Below are 16,666 nucleotides of genomic sequence, written 5' to 3'. Positions count from 1 at the left end.
GAATAAACATTACCATTAAATACAATACTACTCCCAATACATGCAAGAAAGAGCAGAGACATTTACCAACACTCATATATGAGAAGAATACCCTACCCCGAGTTAAATTAACTACTCTATTTAAAATAAAACAAAACAACTTTTGAAATGCCTAAGTTATTTGTCTAATATTGTACTTGAGTGAGTTAAATAATACTGACTATGGATATAATAAATAAATATTGCAGTTACTTGAATATATGCAAGTACATATTGCACAAATAAATAAAAATTGACTTAATATGTGTCCAGACCCCTGGGACTAGTGCCCAAGTTCAGAAGTCTAATCACTGTTAGGTAAAAACTGTTACTGAATCTTGTAGTCATGCAGGAGATGCTGCGATTTCTCATGCCTGATGCCAGATGCTTAAACAGTCCATGCGCAGGATGCGTGTTGTCCTGTATTATTTTGGTGGCATTTTGGATGTGTCTTGCAGAATAAAGATGTTGTTATCGATGAAAGACTCGAACCTGTTACCTTCTCTGCAACCCTCACCACTCTTTCTAGCACCTTCCTTTCTGTAACTGTGCAGCTTCCATACCACACTGTGAAGTTGCAGGTGAGGATGTTCTCTATTGCACCTCTATAGAAGGTGGAGAATATGAGGAGGAAGCTTAGCTTTTTCAGCCTTCTTAAAAAGTGGAAGTGTTGGTACGCTTTCTTGACCATTGGCTGGTGTTTCCCGACCACGAGAGATCCTCTGATATGTGTACACCCTGGAATTTCATACTCTTAACCCTCTCCACACTCTCACCATTGATCCCGAGCACTGGGTGGTTTGTTCTCCTTTTCCTGAAGTCGATGATAATCTCTTTGGTCTTGTTTACATTCAGGTCAAGGTTGTTCCTCTCTCAGAAACTGATGAAAGGTGCCACCTCCTCTCTGTATGCCCTTTCATCCTCCTTTGTGATTAGCCCCATGGCTGTGCTGTCACCAGCAAACTTGATGATATGGTTGGACTTGTGCTTAGCATAGCACTTTCAGGTCAGGATGGTGAATAACAGTGGGCTGAGAACACATTCCTGTGGAACCCTGGTGTTAATTGTGATGCACTTTGATGTGTACTTACCTGAACACACCCTCTTTGGTCTCTCAATCAGGAAGTCCAGGATCCAGTTACAGAAATGTTTACTGATTCTAAATGTGACAGTTTTTCTATCAGCTGCATTGGTACCACTGTATTAAATGCAGAGCTGAAATCTATGAACAGCATCCTCACATAGTTGACTTTCCCCTATAAATGTTCAAGGGAGATGTGTAGTGCTACTGATATGGCATCAGCCATGTAACAGTTATCGCTGTACACAAACTGCAGAGGGTCAAAATCAGGAGGTAGGCATGATGAAAGATGCTTTTTCATCAGCTGCTCAAAACATTTCATAACAGTGGATGTTAGAGTGACTGGTCTGTAGTTGTTAGGGCTGGAAAGAGTGGTTTTCTTAGGTAGTGGGATGATGTTAGTTTCCTTGTAGCATGAGGGTACTTTTGCCATGGCAAGAGAGGTGTTAAATACTTCCTTGAGCACTGTGCATAGTTGATCCCACAGCCTTTTAACACCTTACCCAGTATGTTGTCTGGGCCAGCAACCTTCCTGGAATTCACTTTCCTTAGCTCTCTTCTTACCTCCTCTGTGCTGAGGCTGAGTACTGCATCCTTCTCATCAGTGGGTAGCTTTAGTGCCAACTTATTGTTTCTTTCCTCAGATCTCCCAGAGAAGATGTTCAAACTGTCCAGGAATTCAATGCTGTCCTTACACTGTGCTGTCCTGATTTTGTAGTCTGTGACTTCCTATATGCCTTGCCATAGTCTCCTTGCATCCTTCATGTCTTCAAAGTGGCTCTGTGCCTTTCTGCCATACTCCCTCTTAGCCTCCTTAAATTACTTCTTGCTACATTTAGGGCTGCTTTGTCCTTAGTCCTGTAAGCTGAGCCATGGTTTCTGGTTAGCTCTAATATGGTTGGAGTTAATTAATTAAGCGCTTAGAAGCAGTGGGAGCAACTAAAGCTATAGCTACTAGGACAGGTTTGGGAAGAGTGAATAAAAATGTAAAAAATGAGAAACTTTATTCATACTTTCTGCCTTTGTAGGGGCATATGATAGAATATCAGGAAAATTGCAGGCAGAACACAGACATTCTCTAAAACTGACAGAACAATAGAAATGGGTTTAGGTTCTGAAAAATCCTTCTGTAACAACTCATAATACTTTGCGGGAATTAGAAATCTTAGTGTTTTCCCACTGAAAACACTTGCATATTCTAGCAGTAGTCTCAACAAAAGAGACCCCCCCCAGGAAAATCAGAAACTGAGCTCTCTTCTAAGTGTGAATCAGAAATCTGAGAGAGAACAAAAATATCTGTCCTTGCACCTTCCTGTTCAAATTCAGAATCTTGAATCTCTTCAGAAAAACAAGAATCCTTCTTTCTTTCACCAAAAACTACTTTACAGGAATGATGAAAAGCTTGAATTGAACCCTTAGCCAGACCCAATGAGCTACTCCTGTCTAAAGAAATCTGATGAGGCCAGCCCTATTACTAATAGCAGTGGCTGCTCCTCAGGGATGGGCACAGCAATCTGACATAAAAGGAAAACCTTCCCTGTTCCCTTCTCCAAGGACTGACAAGAGTGTCTCTCCCCTGCCTACTAAGGTGACCCAAACAGCTGCAGATGACATGGCTAATCTCCAGTCCATAGTGGCTGTAGGTGCTATGCCAGAGGCATCTGGGGTAAAGATGAGTTGTCTGAGATACAACAAATGGCCACAGCAGAGTGACCTACCTGCAGCTGAGGCAAATTAATAGCCTGCTGTCATGGCAAAAGATGTTTGCTTATTTTTTTTTTCTTTTTATAGCTGGAAGAAGGACCAACCATGGGAATGATGGTCTGTTCAATGGTCAAGTTGAAAATGGTGCCTCTTTCCCAAAGAAGACAAGCCTGTAAACACTACTAGCCCAAAAAGTGACTTTTCTGACAGAAAAAAAACACAGTAAAAAGCACTTTAAAATACTACTCCAGCCTCACAATAAATAAATAAACACAATTCCCCCCATTCCCCACTCAAGAATTATTGATAAACTCACCAAAATAGGCATCAACCCCTATATCACTAGGTGAGTTGACAGTGTGAAAGTAGCGGACTCCAAGTCAAACTGCTGACAAGTCACGAGTGGAGTCCCACAGGGATCAGCCCTGGGTCCTCTCTGTTTGGCATCTACTTCTCAAAGTTCCAGGCCAACACTGAGGAACTCTGGCTGACCAAGTTCGCAGACGACTGCAAGATGGGAGCCATTATTAACTCCCCAAGTGATGTAGACATCCTACAGAAAGGCCTCACTGAGACCAATGACTGGTGTCGAAACCATGGCCTTAAGCTTAATGCCAAAAATGCATCATCACCCACTTTGGGAAAAACTCAGTTCCCACTAATTACCACATTGATGGGAGCCCACTGAGCACTGAAGGCGTTATAAGAGATCTAGGGACACAGGTTGATAGCAACATCTCCTTCGACCACCACATTATCACTGTGGTCAGAAAGTCTTTCTATGTGGCACATATCATTACCAAGGGTTTTGCATCCAGGAAGAAAGAGGTCATCATCTCTCTCTACTCTTCCCTCATTAGGCCAGTCATCGAATATAATGCCCCATTTGGCAAGTACCTCATTAGACACATGCAACAGCTGGAAAGGCCACAAAAGTACCTCACAAAGAGGATCCTAGGCCTTAAACACATGTCCTACACAGACAGACTAAAAAAACTCCAGCTATTCTCTGTCTCATATCATCTACTAAGACGCAATCTCTGCTTGACTTACAAAGCCATATCTGACCCAGCTCTGTTAGAAATGCTACATGTAAAGAAATCCTAATCCCTCAGCACCACATGCACCACAGACCTCAACCTCATTACTATAATCAACAGAACATGCTGGAGGGACAGGTTCATAACCCATGCTCTGGAATAGACTTCCCATAATTGCCAAGCAGAGCACCTCACTGGCCCTCTTCAAGAGAAATCTTGATGAGTGGATGGGAAATAGAAAGTTCATCCCGGGGATCACTCCAGTGGCTCTACTTGACAGAGGCACTGGGAACTAACGTCGGGCGGCATGATGCCAGGGCACTTCTATGGGCTAGGCTTGTAAAGGATCCAGGGCCATTAGCCTAGTACACACCTATGAACCTATTAACAATTTCTCCACAGAAAAAAAATTATTTGTTACTTTATACTTTTTTTAAACTGACAGGAAAAATGAGTGTTCTGCCTAAAAGTACATTACATTCTCAAGATAGGCCATTAAGGCAAAACACTCATAGCTTTAAAATAACTTTCCTGAAAAGGAAAGTAATAAAACATCAAGACATTTAAGAAAATAGTTGTTTTTCACCCAAAGGGAACTTATCTGCACAACAAAGGAAAACACAAGCTAACCGTCAAGTCTCGAAAGCCTCAGAGGAGTGCATTGTTCTTCTGCAGTAAAGCTCTGAAGGGCTTCTCTCCTAAAGCTATCTTTTTGTCAGCTCTACTTGAGTTGCTTGATACTTTGGGCATATGGAAGGTGCTGTAAAGCTTTGGAAGCTGGCCGTTTCTACTTCCTTGGCATGATATAACCCATATAACTAAGGTTACCGCAGCAGTATATAGTTAACTTACTAGAAAATCCTGTACTGGTTATTATTAATGTTTAACCACATCAAACAGTTATGTGCTTTACTATTTAGTTTTGTAAAATGAAAGAGCGGTCATCTAAGGCATTTCATTAATGTTCATCATCAGCCTTGTATAAGCCATTACAATGATGCAAGGTTTCTACTCTCATTAAGTGAATTTCAAGCAAGTATTTTTTTTCCTGTGAAACAAAAAAAGTTAAGTTCTATAATGAAAATAATAATTCTCAAGCACAAAAAGGCAGTTTAAATTCTTTACCTTTTGCAACAAGTTCTTTTTCAGATAACTTGTTTTCTGTATAAGAAGTTCGCCTCTTTCTTTCTTTGCTAGAAAATCTTTAAGTAAATCCTGCAAAGAAATAGAACAAGCATTTTAAGATTTTATGTAAGATGAATTACCAATAACTATGCATTCACTACTTAAATCAAACAACATTCTTGTGGAATGCAAAACTGCTGCAGTAAAAACAAGAAGTTATATACTTACCAAAACATTTCATCTGTGTTGTTGATTTTTATTTATCCTTGACCTTTGGGACAAGGTTTCAATCCTCAGAATTGGCGCAGCCATTACACAGCTCATGCAAGCCAAAAACTCTCGAGCTAAGACTCTACCCACAATACCCCTCTCCAGATTACCTCAGATTGAATTTGCAGCTTCATAGAAAGACAAAAAAATATTTATATGGAATTGAAGAGGCTATGTCCAAGGTAAACCTGATAAAGCTACCAGAACAAGCGTACTGATCCGATTTTCTAAATGTTTTAGATCTATTGAGGTAGAAATGTAATTGTCTGTGAACATCCAGCAAATGTAAGCAATATTCAACTTTGTTTGAAAAATTTGGAAAGAAAACAGGTAAGTCAATGGTTCAATTAATATTAGTTTCTGAGACCAACTTAGGAAGAAAAGATGTGTCGGTTCTTACAGAAACCCTATCTTTATGAAAAATCAAATATGGTAGTTTTGAAGATACTGCTTGTATTTCAGAAATCCTCCTGGCTGAGTTAATGGTTATCAAAAAAATGGTCTTCCATGAAAGTAGCTTTAAGTGACAAGTAGCCGCTGGTTCAAAGGGGGAACGTACCAAAGACTGCAAAACTATAGTCAGATCCCAAGGAGCGAGAGGGTCTTTAAACAGTGGTTTCAACTGCAAAGCTCTCTTCATGAACAATTTACACAATCTATGGGAAATTAGTGAATTGTCTTCAACGCCATTGTGGAAATTGGAAATAGCAGCTAGTTGAACCCTAATAGTAGATACAGATGCTCCTTGTCTGAAAGGCATAGCTAAAATCTCCAATACCTTTTTCAACTGGTGCGGAAAATGGGTTAAGACCATTATTGTGCATCCAAATAGAAAATCTTTTCTATTTTCTGTGGTAAAGTTTCCTGGTGGAAAGTCATGAGAAGCCAGTAACATTTTTTTGGACTGAAGAAGACAAATTTTTCTGTCTGGTGACTAACAGAATTGGAGGAGCCATGCTGTAAGCCTGAGGTTCTGAAGACTGGAGTGCACCAGTCCCTGTCGATGAGACAGAAGATCTGGAACTGGCTTCAGAATCCATGAACAGTGAATTAGATTGAGGCTACAGAAAGGGAACCAGACTTGTCAAGGCCAAATGGGTGCAATGAAGATCAGCCTACTTCTCATCCTGCTGGCTTTCTTTAAGAAGAGAAGAATCAGTGGGAAGGGGGGAAGGCATGGATTAGTCCTGAAGGCCAATTGTAAAGGAGATCATCTCTCAGGGACTTTCCCTGAAGGGGAATTAGGGCAAAGTAGCTGCTGCACTTGTTGTCAGGGTGATGCAAAGAGGTCCCAGCAAGGCTGGCACCAGTGATGGAAAATCTCATTTGCTATTCTGGGATTAAGAGAACACTCATTTGGCAGGAGAATGCATCTGCTCAGTTTGTCTCATATCATGTTCATGGTCCATGTGCATTGCTATCAGAAAGTGGTTAGAGGATATTACCCATTGCCACATTCTGAAAGCTTCTCGACACAGGGGGTATGACTTGGTTCCACCCTGTTTGTTGATGTATCAGACTACTGACATGTTGCCTGACTGAACTGCAATCATTCCTAGAGGGAGGACAATTTGGAAGGCATGCAACGATAAGAGTACTGCCCTCCATTCCAGAATACTGATATGCAGACTGGCCTCTTTCGGGGACTAAGTGCCTTTGACTGTTCTTCCCAGATAATGCCCCCCATCCTATCCGGGAAGCATCTGTGGTCACTATGACCTTGGGTTAAGGTGGAATGAAGGGACGGCCTAGTAGAATTTCCTCAGATTCCATCCACCAGGATAAGTCCTTCTTGCAGCAACTGGTGAGTAAAATGGAATGAGTCACTGGATGGGTCAGGGTGGACCATTGGGATGCCAAATGCCACTGCAGTAGTATCATGTGAAATCTTGCTAGTGGAACTAAGGTAATGGCAGCTGCCATGGACCCTAAGGCTTGAAGGACTAAGAGCACAGGTAACTTGTTGTTGGAGACAATGTCTTGTACTTGAGATCTCATCTTTTGCAGCCTGTGTAGAGGAAGGGAAGCTGTACAAGTGGTGGTATTTAGACAGGCTTCTATGAACTCTAGATCTTGAGTTGGACTTAGTTGAGATTTTGAGTTGTTCACTGCAATGCCCAGGTGAGCAAACAGGTAAAGAACAAAGAATGTTGTTTGAAGTAGTAGATGCCTGGTGGGAATGGTGATGAGCCAGTTGTCTAGATATGGAAACACACAGAATCCATGCAGTCTCAAGTGAGCTGTCACTGGTGCTAAGCACTTGGTGAACACCCTGGGGGGGGGGGGTGAGGCCAAAGGGCAGCACTCTGAACTGAAACTGACTGGATACTAGCCGAAAAGTACAGTTGTGTACACCTACCATAAATGTAGATGTTTGAGTGTCTTCACTGTTGCAGTCATAACTGTGGGGTGCTCCTGCCGGCAGGCAGCCCAAGGTCAGCCAGAATCCCAAAGTCTGGGTCCGGCGTTGGCTGTATAAGCTAGTATCCTGACGTCAGTACGCCTTGGTACATAGCCCTCAGCCGACGCCATCTTCTCCAGCCTTTCTTGCCCTAGATGTCAGAAGTCCCCAACAAATCAAAAATGAATCCAACAAGGAAACACAAATACACCACAAATAAGAGAAAAAGAGGGGATAGGAGGGAGGGAAACCCCGACTGCAATAGTGAAGACACTCGAACATCTACATTTATGGTAGGTGTACACAACTGTACTATGTTCTTCGTGTTTCACTGTTGCAGTCATAACTGTAGGGTGGAATCCCAAAGCAGTGTAGAGGGGGAGGAGGCTTTAGATAGAAGAAGGGGAGGCAAGAATACCCTGCAAGACAGCAGAGGCAAAGCCTGCCCTAGACTTAGAAAACAAGGGAGATTGTAGTGCTTGGAAAAAGTATGCACAGAACTCCAAGTGGCAGCTTCAAGATATCCTTGGTAGGGACTCCTCTGAGGAAAGCTGTAGAAGTAGCAGCTGCTCTAGTAGAATGACTTCTAATGGTCCCTGGAAACTGTTTCCCATGATGAGTGTAACAAAATCTGATTCCATAAGCAATCCATTTGGAAATAGTTTGTTTAGAAATAGGTTTTCCAAGAGAACTGGAGGCAAAGGAAACAAACAATTGGCTAGACTTTCTGAAATCTTTAGTCTTGTCCAAGTAAAATCTTAACTGTCTGTGCACATCCAATGAATGCAAAATCCTTTCCCCTTTATTTTGAGGATTTGGAAAGAAAGTAGGAAGGTGAATTGTCTGATTTAAAGCCACTTTCAAAATCACCTTAGGCATGAAAGTAGGATTGGTCCTCAAGGATACTCTGTCCTGATGAAAAATAAGGTATGGTTCCACAGCCATGAGAGCTTGCAACTCTGAGACCCTTCTGGCAGAGGTCAATGCTAACAAAAGAACAGTCTTCCAGGATAGAAACTTAATATCTGAAGATGCAGCAGGCTCAAAAGGAGGCAAAGTAAGCTTTTCTAAGACATAATTAAGATCCCAGGCAGGGACAGGAGGGGTCCTTGGAGGCCGCAAATTTTTAGCCCCTCTCAAGAACTGCTTCACCAAAGGATGTGAAAAAACAGGAGGATCAGAACTGAAATGCACAGAGATAGCAGAAGCATGAATTTTAATGGAAGAAAAGGAAAGTCCTTTAGATAAAAGTTCCGAAAAGTAAAGCAAAATAGAGGAGAGATCAGGAACCTGAGGATCAGAGCCTCGGTCCTGCATCCAAATAGAAAACCTCTTCCATTTAGAGGCATAGGATTTCCTAGTGCTAGGCCGTCTAGCTTCCAAAAGAACATCCAAAACTTGTTTGGGAAGACTAGAGGAAATCAAATTCCTTTGAAGAGCCAAGCTGCCAGGCAAAGGGTCTTGAGATTGGAATGTAGTAACTGACCCTGATGCTGGGACAGAAGCGAAGGGTTCAGTGGGAGAATCCAAGGAGGACCCGAGAACAGGAGCTTTAAGGTTGGATACCAAAACTGTCGAGGCCAATTTGGAGCAATCAAGATGAGGAACTTGGGCTTGTCCTGTTTTATCTTCAGTAGTACCCGAGGCAGTAGAGGAAGAGGAGGGAAGGCATATGCTGAAAGGCTTCTCCAGCTGAAGGACAGGGCATCCACTCTCCATGCTGTTTTGTGGAAGGACCTGGTGCAAAAGTGAGGCAGCTGATGATTGAGATGGGATGCAAACAGATCTATCTGGGGACATCCCCAAACTGCAGTAATCCTGTTGAACAAGTTGGTGTCTAGCATCCATTCGTGAGGATCTGAAATGTTTCTGCTCAGGCTGTCTGCTAAGAGATTCTGTTTCCCTGGAATGAATTGAGCCTGGAGATGAAGATTCAAATTTAGAGCTGTGTCCCATAAACCCATAGCCAGTCTGCAAAGGGGGTATGAATGAGAACCCCCCTGCTTGTTGATGTACCACATGACTGTGGTGTTGTCTGTGCGAATTAGCAGAGGCCCTGGTTGTAAAAGGTTTTTGAAGGCTAAAAGGGCATTTTGAACTGCCAACATTTCCTTCAGATTGATGTGCCAGTGAAGATGGTCCTTTGTCCAGGTTCCCTGCTGGCAATTGTCTAGAAAGTGTGCTCCCCAAGCATAATCCGAGGCGTCCGTGGTTAGGATTTGAGTAGGTTGAGGGAGACGAAAAGGTTTTCCTTCGTTTAAAGTGCATGCCCTGAACCACCAGAGGAACTCCTTCTGGAGGCAGGGGATCAGAGGAATCAGAATATCCAGATCGTGGTAATGCTGTGACCATACACTTTTCAGATACCATTGAAGCTTTCTCATGTGAAGCCTTGCGTTTGGAATCAACAGAATGCAGGAAGCCATGTAGCCCAGAGCCTGCAGGAATTTCCTTGCAGTGAGCTGAGATAGAGTTGCCAAGGTGTTGAAAGTAGAAGCCAGCTGAGTTTGTTTTTCTGGAGTGAGGTAGGCCCTTTGTAAGGTTGTATTTAAGAGGGCTCCCAAGAATACCATTTGTTGAGAAGGGATCAAATGTGACTTTTTTATGTTCACTGAGAATCCCAGTAGTAGGAGAAGATGTTGAACAAAGTCCAGATGTTGAAGCAGAAGATCTTTGCTGTCTGCCTGAATAAGGCAGTCATCAAAATAGGGGTAAATCTGGATCACCTGAAGTCTGCAGTAAGTCACTACTGGTGCCAGGCACTTGGTGAAGACTCTGGGCGCAGTAGATAAACCAAAGGGCAGAACATAGAATTGAAAGTGCCTCGAACCTGCCTTGAACCTGAGGAATTTCCTGCGTTCTTGTCTGATAGGGATATGCAAATAGGCTTCCTTTAAGTCCAATGTCACCATCCAGGCGTCCTGAGAGAGCATTGGAATTAGCTGTTGCAGAGTAAGCATCTTGAACTTTGGAATTTCCAAAAAGGTGTTTAACACAGAAAGGTCCAGAATAGGTCTCCATGAGTTTTGTTTTCTGGGAACCAGAAACAGCCTTGAATAAAACCCTTTTCCCATTTCCGAGAGTGGAACAGGCTCTATGGCTCTCATGGCCAGAAGAGCATCCACTTGAGTTAAGGCCTCTGACCATTGAAGTTTTGGCAGATCTGGCCAACCGTGAGTCCTTGGCAAAGTGTGAAAGTGGAACTTGTAACCTTTTAAAATCACATCCAATACCCATCTGTCCTGGGTAATATGAGTCCAATTTCTGTAAAAGAGACAGTTTTCCTCCGAGAGGGCGTCCAGGTGAAGGGTCCTGAAGCCCAACCGAGAGAGTCATTGAGTTTGCTTTCTTTGAGATTGGGATCTGTCTTCTCCCCTTCTAGGTGAAGAAGCAGTCCATTGTCTAGATCTGTAAGAGGTCTGGCCTTGACCACGACCTCTGGAGCGTCTATATCTTCCCCTTTGAGGCCTGTCAGACGTGGGAAAGGACCAATTTTTAGAGGGCCAATTCCTGGAAAATCTAGGAGGCTGAACTTGCAAGAAGTCTTTTACAGTCTGCATGGACTTTGCCTTTTCTTCCATCTTTTTAATAACTTCCTCAGCCTTAGAACCAAAAAGAACATCTTGTTGAACAGGGGCATCTAATAACTTAGCCTTAACCTGTTCAGGTAAACTTTGTTCACGAAGCCAGGCATGTCTTCTAATCACAGTACCAGAGGCAGCAGCCCTGCAAGAAGCATCCAAAGCATCAAAACCACAATGTAAGCTATGCTTGTTAACCTGTTCAGTAGCATGCAAAACATCCTGAAGTTCCTTATCCTCTGCACAAGCAGGAAGGGAAGCAAGCTTTTGCTTTAAAACAGACAAAAGAAATTGCTGATATTTATACATATGAAACTGGCAATTTAAAGCCCTTACAGACAGGGTAGCAGAAGTATATACCTTTTTTCCCCCACCTGTCTAAAGCACGAGAATCCTTCTCAGAGGGAATAGGATTTTTAGAAGTAGCAACCTTAGCAGCCTTAGAGCCCTGAGAAATAGTTTCAGGATCTGCAGAAGGGTTTTTAAATAAAAATAAATGAGAGTCAGGAACCCTATAAAATCTATCAGGCTTAGAAGGAGCAGGAGGCATGGAATCAGGATTCAAATTAGCCTCAGAAAAAGCATCATCTACAATGTCCAAGACAGGAGGGATAGCTAAAGGCCTATGCTGAGGAAGAAGAAGAAATTCTCTAAGCCTCTTTTGGAAGCAGAATATTCCTGTCCTTCCCAATGAAAATGTTCCCTCATCTCATGCAAGGTTTCCCCAAAAGAAAAATCCTCAGGCGGAGAGGCCGAGGGCAAAGAGTCCTCAGCATCCGAATCCTCATAACGGGGAAAGGAATAGTCCTGATCAGAGGAAGAAACAGAAGATACAGAAGCCTGGTCAGAGGAATCCAGAGTAACATCCTGTCGAGGCCTTTTCTCAGGAGGGGGGTGAGAACCCCTAATCATTGTAAGCAAATCTTCAGCCATCCTCAATAATTGTTTTTGTGTCTTGGGAGTGGATTCAGAAGCAGCTTGAGCTGGAACTTTAGACTTAGTAGGAGTCTTTGTCTTTGCCTTTGCCTTTGAAATAGTGATGTGAGTAGGCCTGAAAACCCCCTCAGAAGCCGGTACCTGCACAGCGGTTCCGGACCCATCTGAAGGAGCGACGTCCGAAGGTCCTGCAGCAGTTAAAATAGTGGGCCTTGATGGCTCCCCATGGGAGTCCGTATCGACCATCGGTTCAGAAGTGGCGGACGACAGGGGCTGCAAAAGCGCCTCACTGACGACAGCTGAACCGGACGCTGGCTCCAGCTGCAACGAGTCCTGTTTGGACCTCGGAGGCCTGTCTTTGTCTTTGCGCTTCTTTTGAACTCCGGTAGTGTCCGACGACATTCTATAATTGAAGCGTCTGCCAAAATAATTTAAAGCCCAATCGTACCTGCGCTTGATAGTACGAGAGTTGAACCTGGCACAGAACCGACAACAAGAAACGTCGTGGTCAGGGCCTAAGCAAGGTAGACAGTAAGAGTGGAAATCTTTATGAGGTATTTGTTTCCCACGCTATACAATTATTAACTTTTTCTGACATCGGAGGAACAAGAAAAAAATTCCCCAACGGGGTACTTAGCTTTGAGAAGAGAAGTAAGAACTTCGGACCGACAACAACCAAATACGCTGTTTGAAAATCGCCAACCAACGTTTTGCGAGCTGCTTTCCACCGCACAGCAAGAAAGACTGGAGAAGATGGCGTCGGCTGAGGGCTATGTACCAAGGCGTACTGACGTCAGGATACTAGCTTATACAGCCGACGCCGGACCCAGACTTTGGGATTCTGGCCGACCTCGGGCTGCCTGCCGGCAGGAGCACCCCACAGTTATGACTGCAACAGTGAAACACGAAGAACATGTGGAGGAACCTTCTGGAGTGCTTGTCCATTTTTATGTGGTAATACGCATCTTGAAGACTTACAGAGCACATCTGATCATCTTCCTCTAAGAAGGGTAGGATAGACTGAACTGTGACCATCCATAATTTTGTTTACTGAACAAAGTTGTTTAGAAGGCTGATGTCTAAAACTGGTCTCAAGTCCCCTGTCTTTTTTGGCAACAAAAAGAGCCTTGAATAAAATCGGATCCTATCTGGGCTGGTGGAACTTCTTGGATGACTCTTTTCTAGCAGCTTTTGAATTTCTAGAGCTGCTTGATCTGTCTGATTGGGTGGAACATCGGGGAGTCTTCTTCTTGATCTTGGAATGAGAGTGAAGGGAATGTGGTAACCTCTGGCAATAATCCTTTGCACCCAAGTATCTGTTCTTATTTGCCACCAGGCCCTCGAATGCAAAGAGAATCTTCCCCCAGCTGCCTCCAGAGGAAAGCAATTGGGCCTCCTTTCAGGAGTGCTGGTAGGGTTTCCCAGTGAAAGACTCTCTGGAACCCTGATTTTGTGGGCCACCTCGCCGCTAAGTCAGTGTATTCCATTGGAGCTCCCCCCTCTACTCCAAGCGGAGCCATTACCATGTGGATCCTGAAAAGGTCCTTGGGATTTCTTGAATCACATCTTCCCTGCACCCCTGGTTCCTAGAATAGGACCACTGGGGAGAAGAAAAACATATGCCCACTGCAAACAGGATCTTTCCATCTTTCTCGCACCTGGTTAATGTTTTTTTACTTTGGGGCTCAAAAAGGAAGAACCATCAGAAGGAGCACTGACAAAAGAAGACTTAAATGGCACCAGAAACTCACACAAGTGCATCCAGGCATTGTTTTATGGCAACTCTGGAACCTGCTGCACTCTTTTTGTCTTTTTAGCTGCATGTGTGATGAGCCACATTGATGAGTTGGAAATAGACTCCAGGGTAGCTAGCTGGGAGGCCACTTTATCTTGGACCTCCTCCGACACATCTCCTGCAAGGATATCTGATAACTCCTTGATCAGATCCTTCTGGAGCTTAGTAAAGTGTGCCATAAAATTCAAGGACCTTAAAGTGAAGGTCGATGATGCATACACCCACTTTCTGAATCTGTCCATCTCCCTGGACTCTCGACTAGGGGGCTGAACAGTGGAACTTTCTTCCACCAGTTCCTTTTTGGTGGCCACCGCAACCACCATGGCATCTATTACTAACCTCTTAGCCCAATGCTGGTAGCCCTCTGGAGCTGAGAAAATTTTGTCTGGTCTCCTGCAAATTGGCTCTACAGAGTCAAAGGCCTTCCAAGCCCAGGGCGCAATCAATTTAATAAAATTGCCTGTGGGAGGGGTCATCCAAGAAGTAGATGGGTGAGCACCAAAAGCTTGCAAGTACACAAACTCCTCAGAGGTAGGGTTTTTGGGGTTCCAGTTACCCTACTGTTTCAAGATTTCTAGGATGTCTCCAAATGAGACATCTTCTGGAGGTGACCAGTGGGAACCTTATGCATCATCAAAGTCTGTGTAATCTGTAACAGATTCCTCAGGGGAATCTAAGTGTTTCCTCTTACATATCTTTTTCCAGGGTGGCTCCTCAGTGGAACTCTCTGAGAAGGACTTGGAAGAAGAGGGGCCCTGCACAGGGGTTTCCTGCAGTTTTGGTGCTCTCTGCCTAGGCATGGAGATTGGTAGCAGATCTGGGCAAGAGGAGGTCCCAGGATAAAACTCTGATGCAGAAGGGGCAGCTGAGAATTTGCAGAGGCCAATGTTTCTCCATTACCTGGAGGGCAGGTCCCCCCTGAAGAGGGATGGGAACCCAGAACCGAGAAGGACAACCTCAGAACCAAGGTCATACCCCATTCCGAGAAACCTACTCCCGAAGCAAGAGCTGAGGAAGACCCCACATCAGTCGAAGCTCTGAGAATCAAGGGCAACCCTGAAGAAAAAACTGGAGCAGACGTGAGACCCTTGGACCTGGCAGCTGAGCCATGATTCCAGGAGACCGTCAGTTTCCATGGAACTGAGGAAGTCAAGACAGATCCTGAAACTGAAGGGGGAAATGCTGTTGGCACCAGAACAGCTAGAACCAGGGGAATTGGAGTCATACACTCTAAGCCCTCATAGGAGGTTAGAGAAGGAGAAGATTTGGTGGAGTCCTGAGAGAAGAAGCCCCAACTCCAGAAGGGAGAGGGGTCTGGGAAGAGACAGAAAGACCCCTAGCCACTAGGAGCTGATCCACCAACTTCATGACATTGACTTCAACCACTCCTGGAGGAATGGACAGAGAAGCCTGAAGGAGATTCTGGCCTGTCTAAGAATGGACTTAGGAGCTGTCCCACGAAGGGGTCAATAGAAGGTGAATACCTTATCCTGGGTACATCAATTATATTTGCTTTCTGCATCAAGGGTGATATGGGTTCTAAATTTTTTGGAAGCACTACAGGAGGAGACAGTACTGACAGGGAAGCCAAAGATGTTGGTACTAAGGTGACCGGCACCAAGATCTGTGGTGCTAAGGTTATCTATTGTAGACAATGTTGAGGAAGTCGGTTCCATAACTTTTTATTTTAGTCTTCAATTCCACTACAGCAGTGGGAGCCAAAGGTTTGGGCTTTTTGAGTGCCAGAGCCAAAGGGGACACCGGCACAGAGTGACTCATCTTATGCCCAAGATTAGATTTAGTGGAAGAGGAAGGTGAGGATGGTGAGACTTGGACTGAGCCTCCTCAAAAGAGGACGTAGACATTTTAGGATTAATTTATTTTTCATTTCCACTAAGGCCCAATGACTGAACGTTTGACAAATCATACAGTCTTGCTGAAGATATGCCGGACCTGCCGGTCCCAAGGAGTACACACAAGAAGAATGCCTATCAGAGTTGGGCATCTTCCTTCCACAACTCTGTCACTGTTTAAAGCCTGTAGTCCCTTTAGATTTATCTGCCATGTTGACTATGGTATGAAAAAACAGAGTCAACAGACAGCAGTCACACACATACATGCACACAGAAGAAAAAAGGAAAGCTGCCAACAATGGTAGGCCTAAACTACCCAAACAATGGTAGGGAGACAGGAAAGTACTACCAACGATGGTAGGGAAAGACTACCACAAGGTAAAAATAGCACACTCACTCATAGAAAGAAAGTGAGAAAGGAACTAGCTGAGGAAGAAAAGGACTACCAGTGATGGTAGAAAAGAACACCAGAGTGTAAGGGAGAGGGATAAATAAGGAAAAAGGCTAAGTGGGTAGACGGAATCTCAAATGTAGAATATATATATATATATATATATATATATATATATATATATATATATATATATATAAAATTAAGCAGGAAAATATTACAGAGAAAATATGAAAATCTATGTAATTTCTGCTTAGCTTGCGAGAGACTCATGCTGACACATCTTGCAACAAGAGCAGCAAACGAGATCTGAGGTAATCTAATCTAGACAGGGGTATTGTGGGTAGAGTCTTAGTTTGAGAGTTTTTGGTTTACATGAGCTGTGTAAGGGCCGACCCAGTTCTGAGGATCTGAACTGTGTCCCAAAGGTCAAGAAAAAATGAAGATTAACAACATCAGATGAATTATTAT

General features: G+C 43.7%; 1 protein-coding gene across 1 annotated transcript in view; it reads right to left on the bottom strand.

The window, feature by feature from the left end:
• The window catches only part of CFAP161 (cilia and flagella associated protein 161), a 249,064-nt gene that overhangs the window by 175,328 nt on the left and 57,070 nt on the right, over positions 1–16,666 (bottom strand). The window contains exon 2 of the mRNA XM_044077943.1: positions 4,969–5,058. Coding sequence (XP_043933878.1) covers positions 4,969–5,058 — 90 coding nt within the window. The remainder of the gene's footprint in view (positions 1–4,968; positions 5,059–16,666) is intronic.

This window comes from Protopterus annectens, chromosome 7.part0, assembly GCF_019279795.1.
Source record: "Protopterus annectens isolate FY-2018-M chromosome 7.part0, PAN1.0, whole genome shotgun sequence".
In the NCBI taxonomy this organism is placed as follows: domain Eukaryota; kingdom Metazoa; phylum Chordata; order Ceratodontiformes; family Protopteridae; genus Protopterus; species Protopterus annectens.
This window is presented reverse-complemented; position numbering and strand designations above follow the sequence as displayed.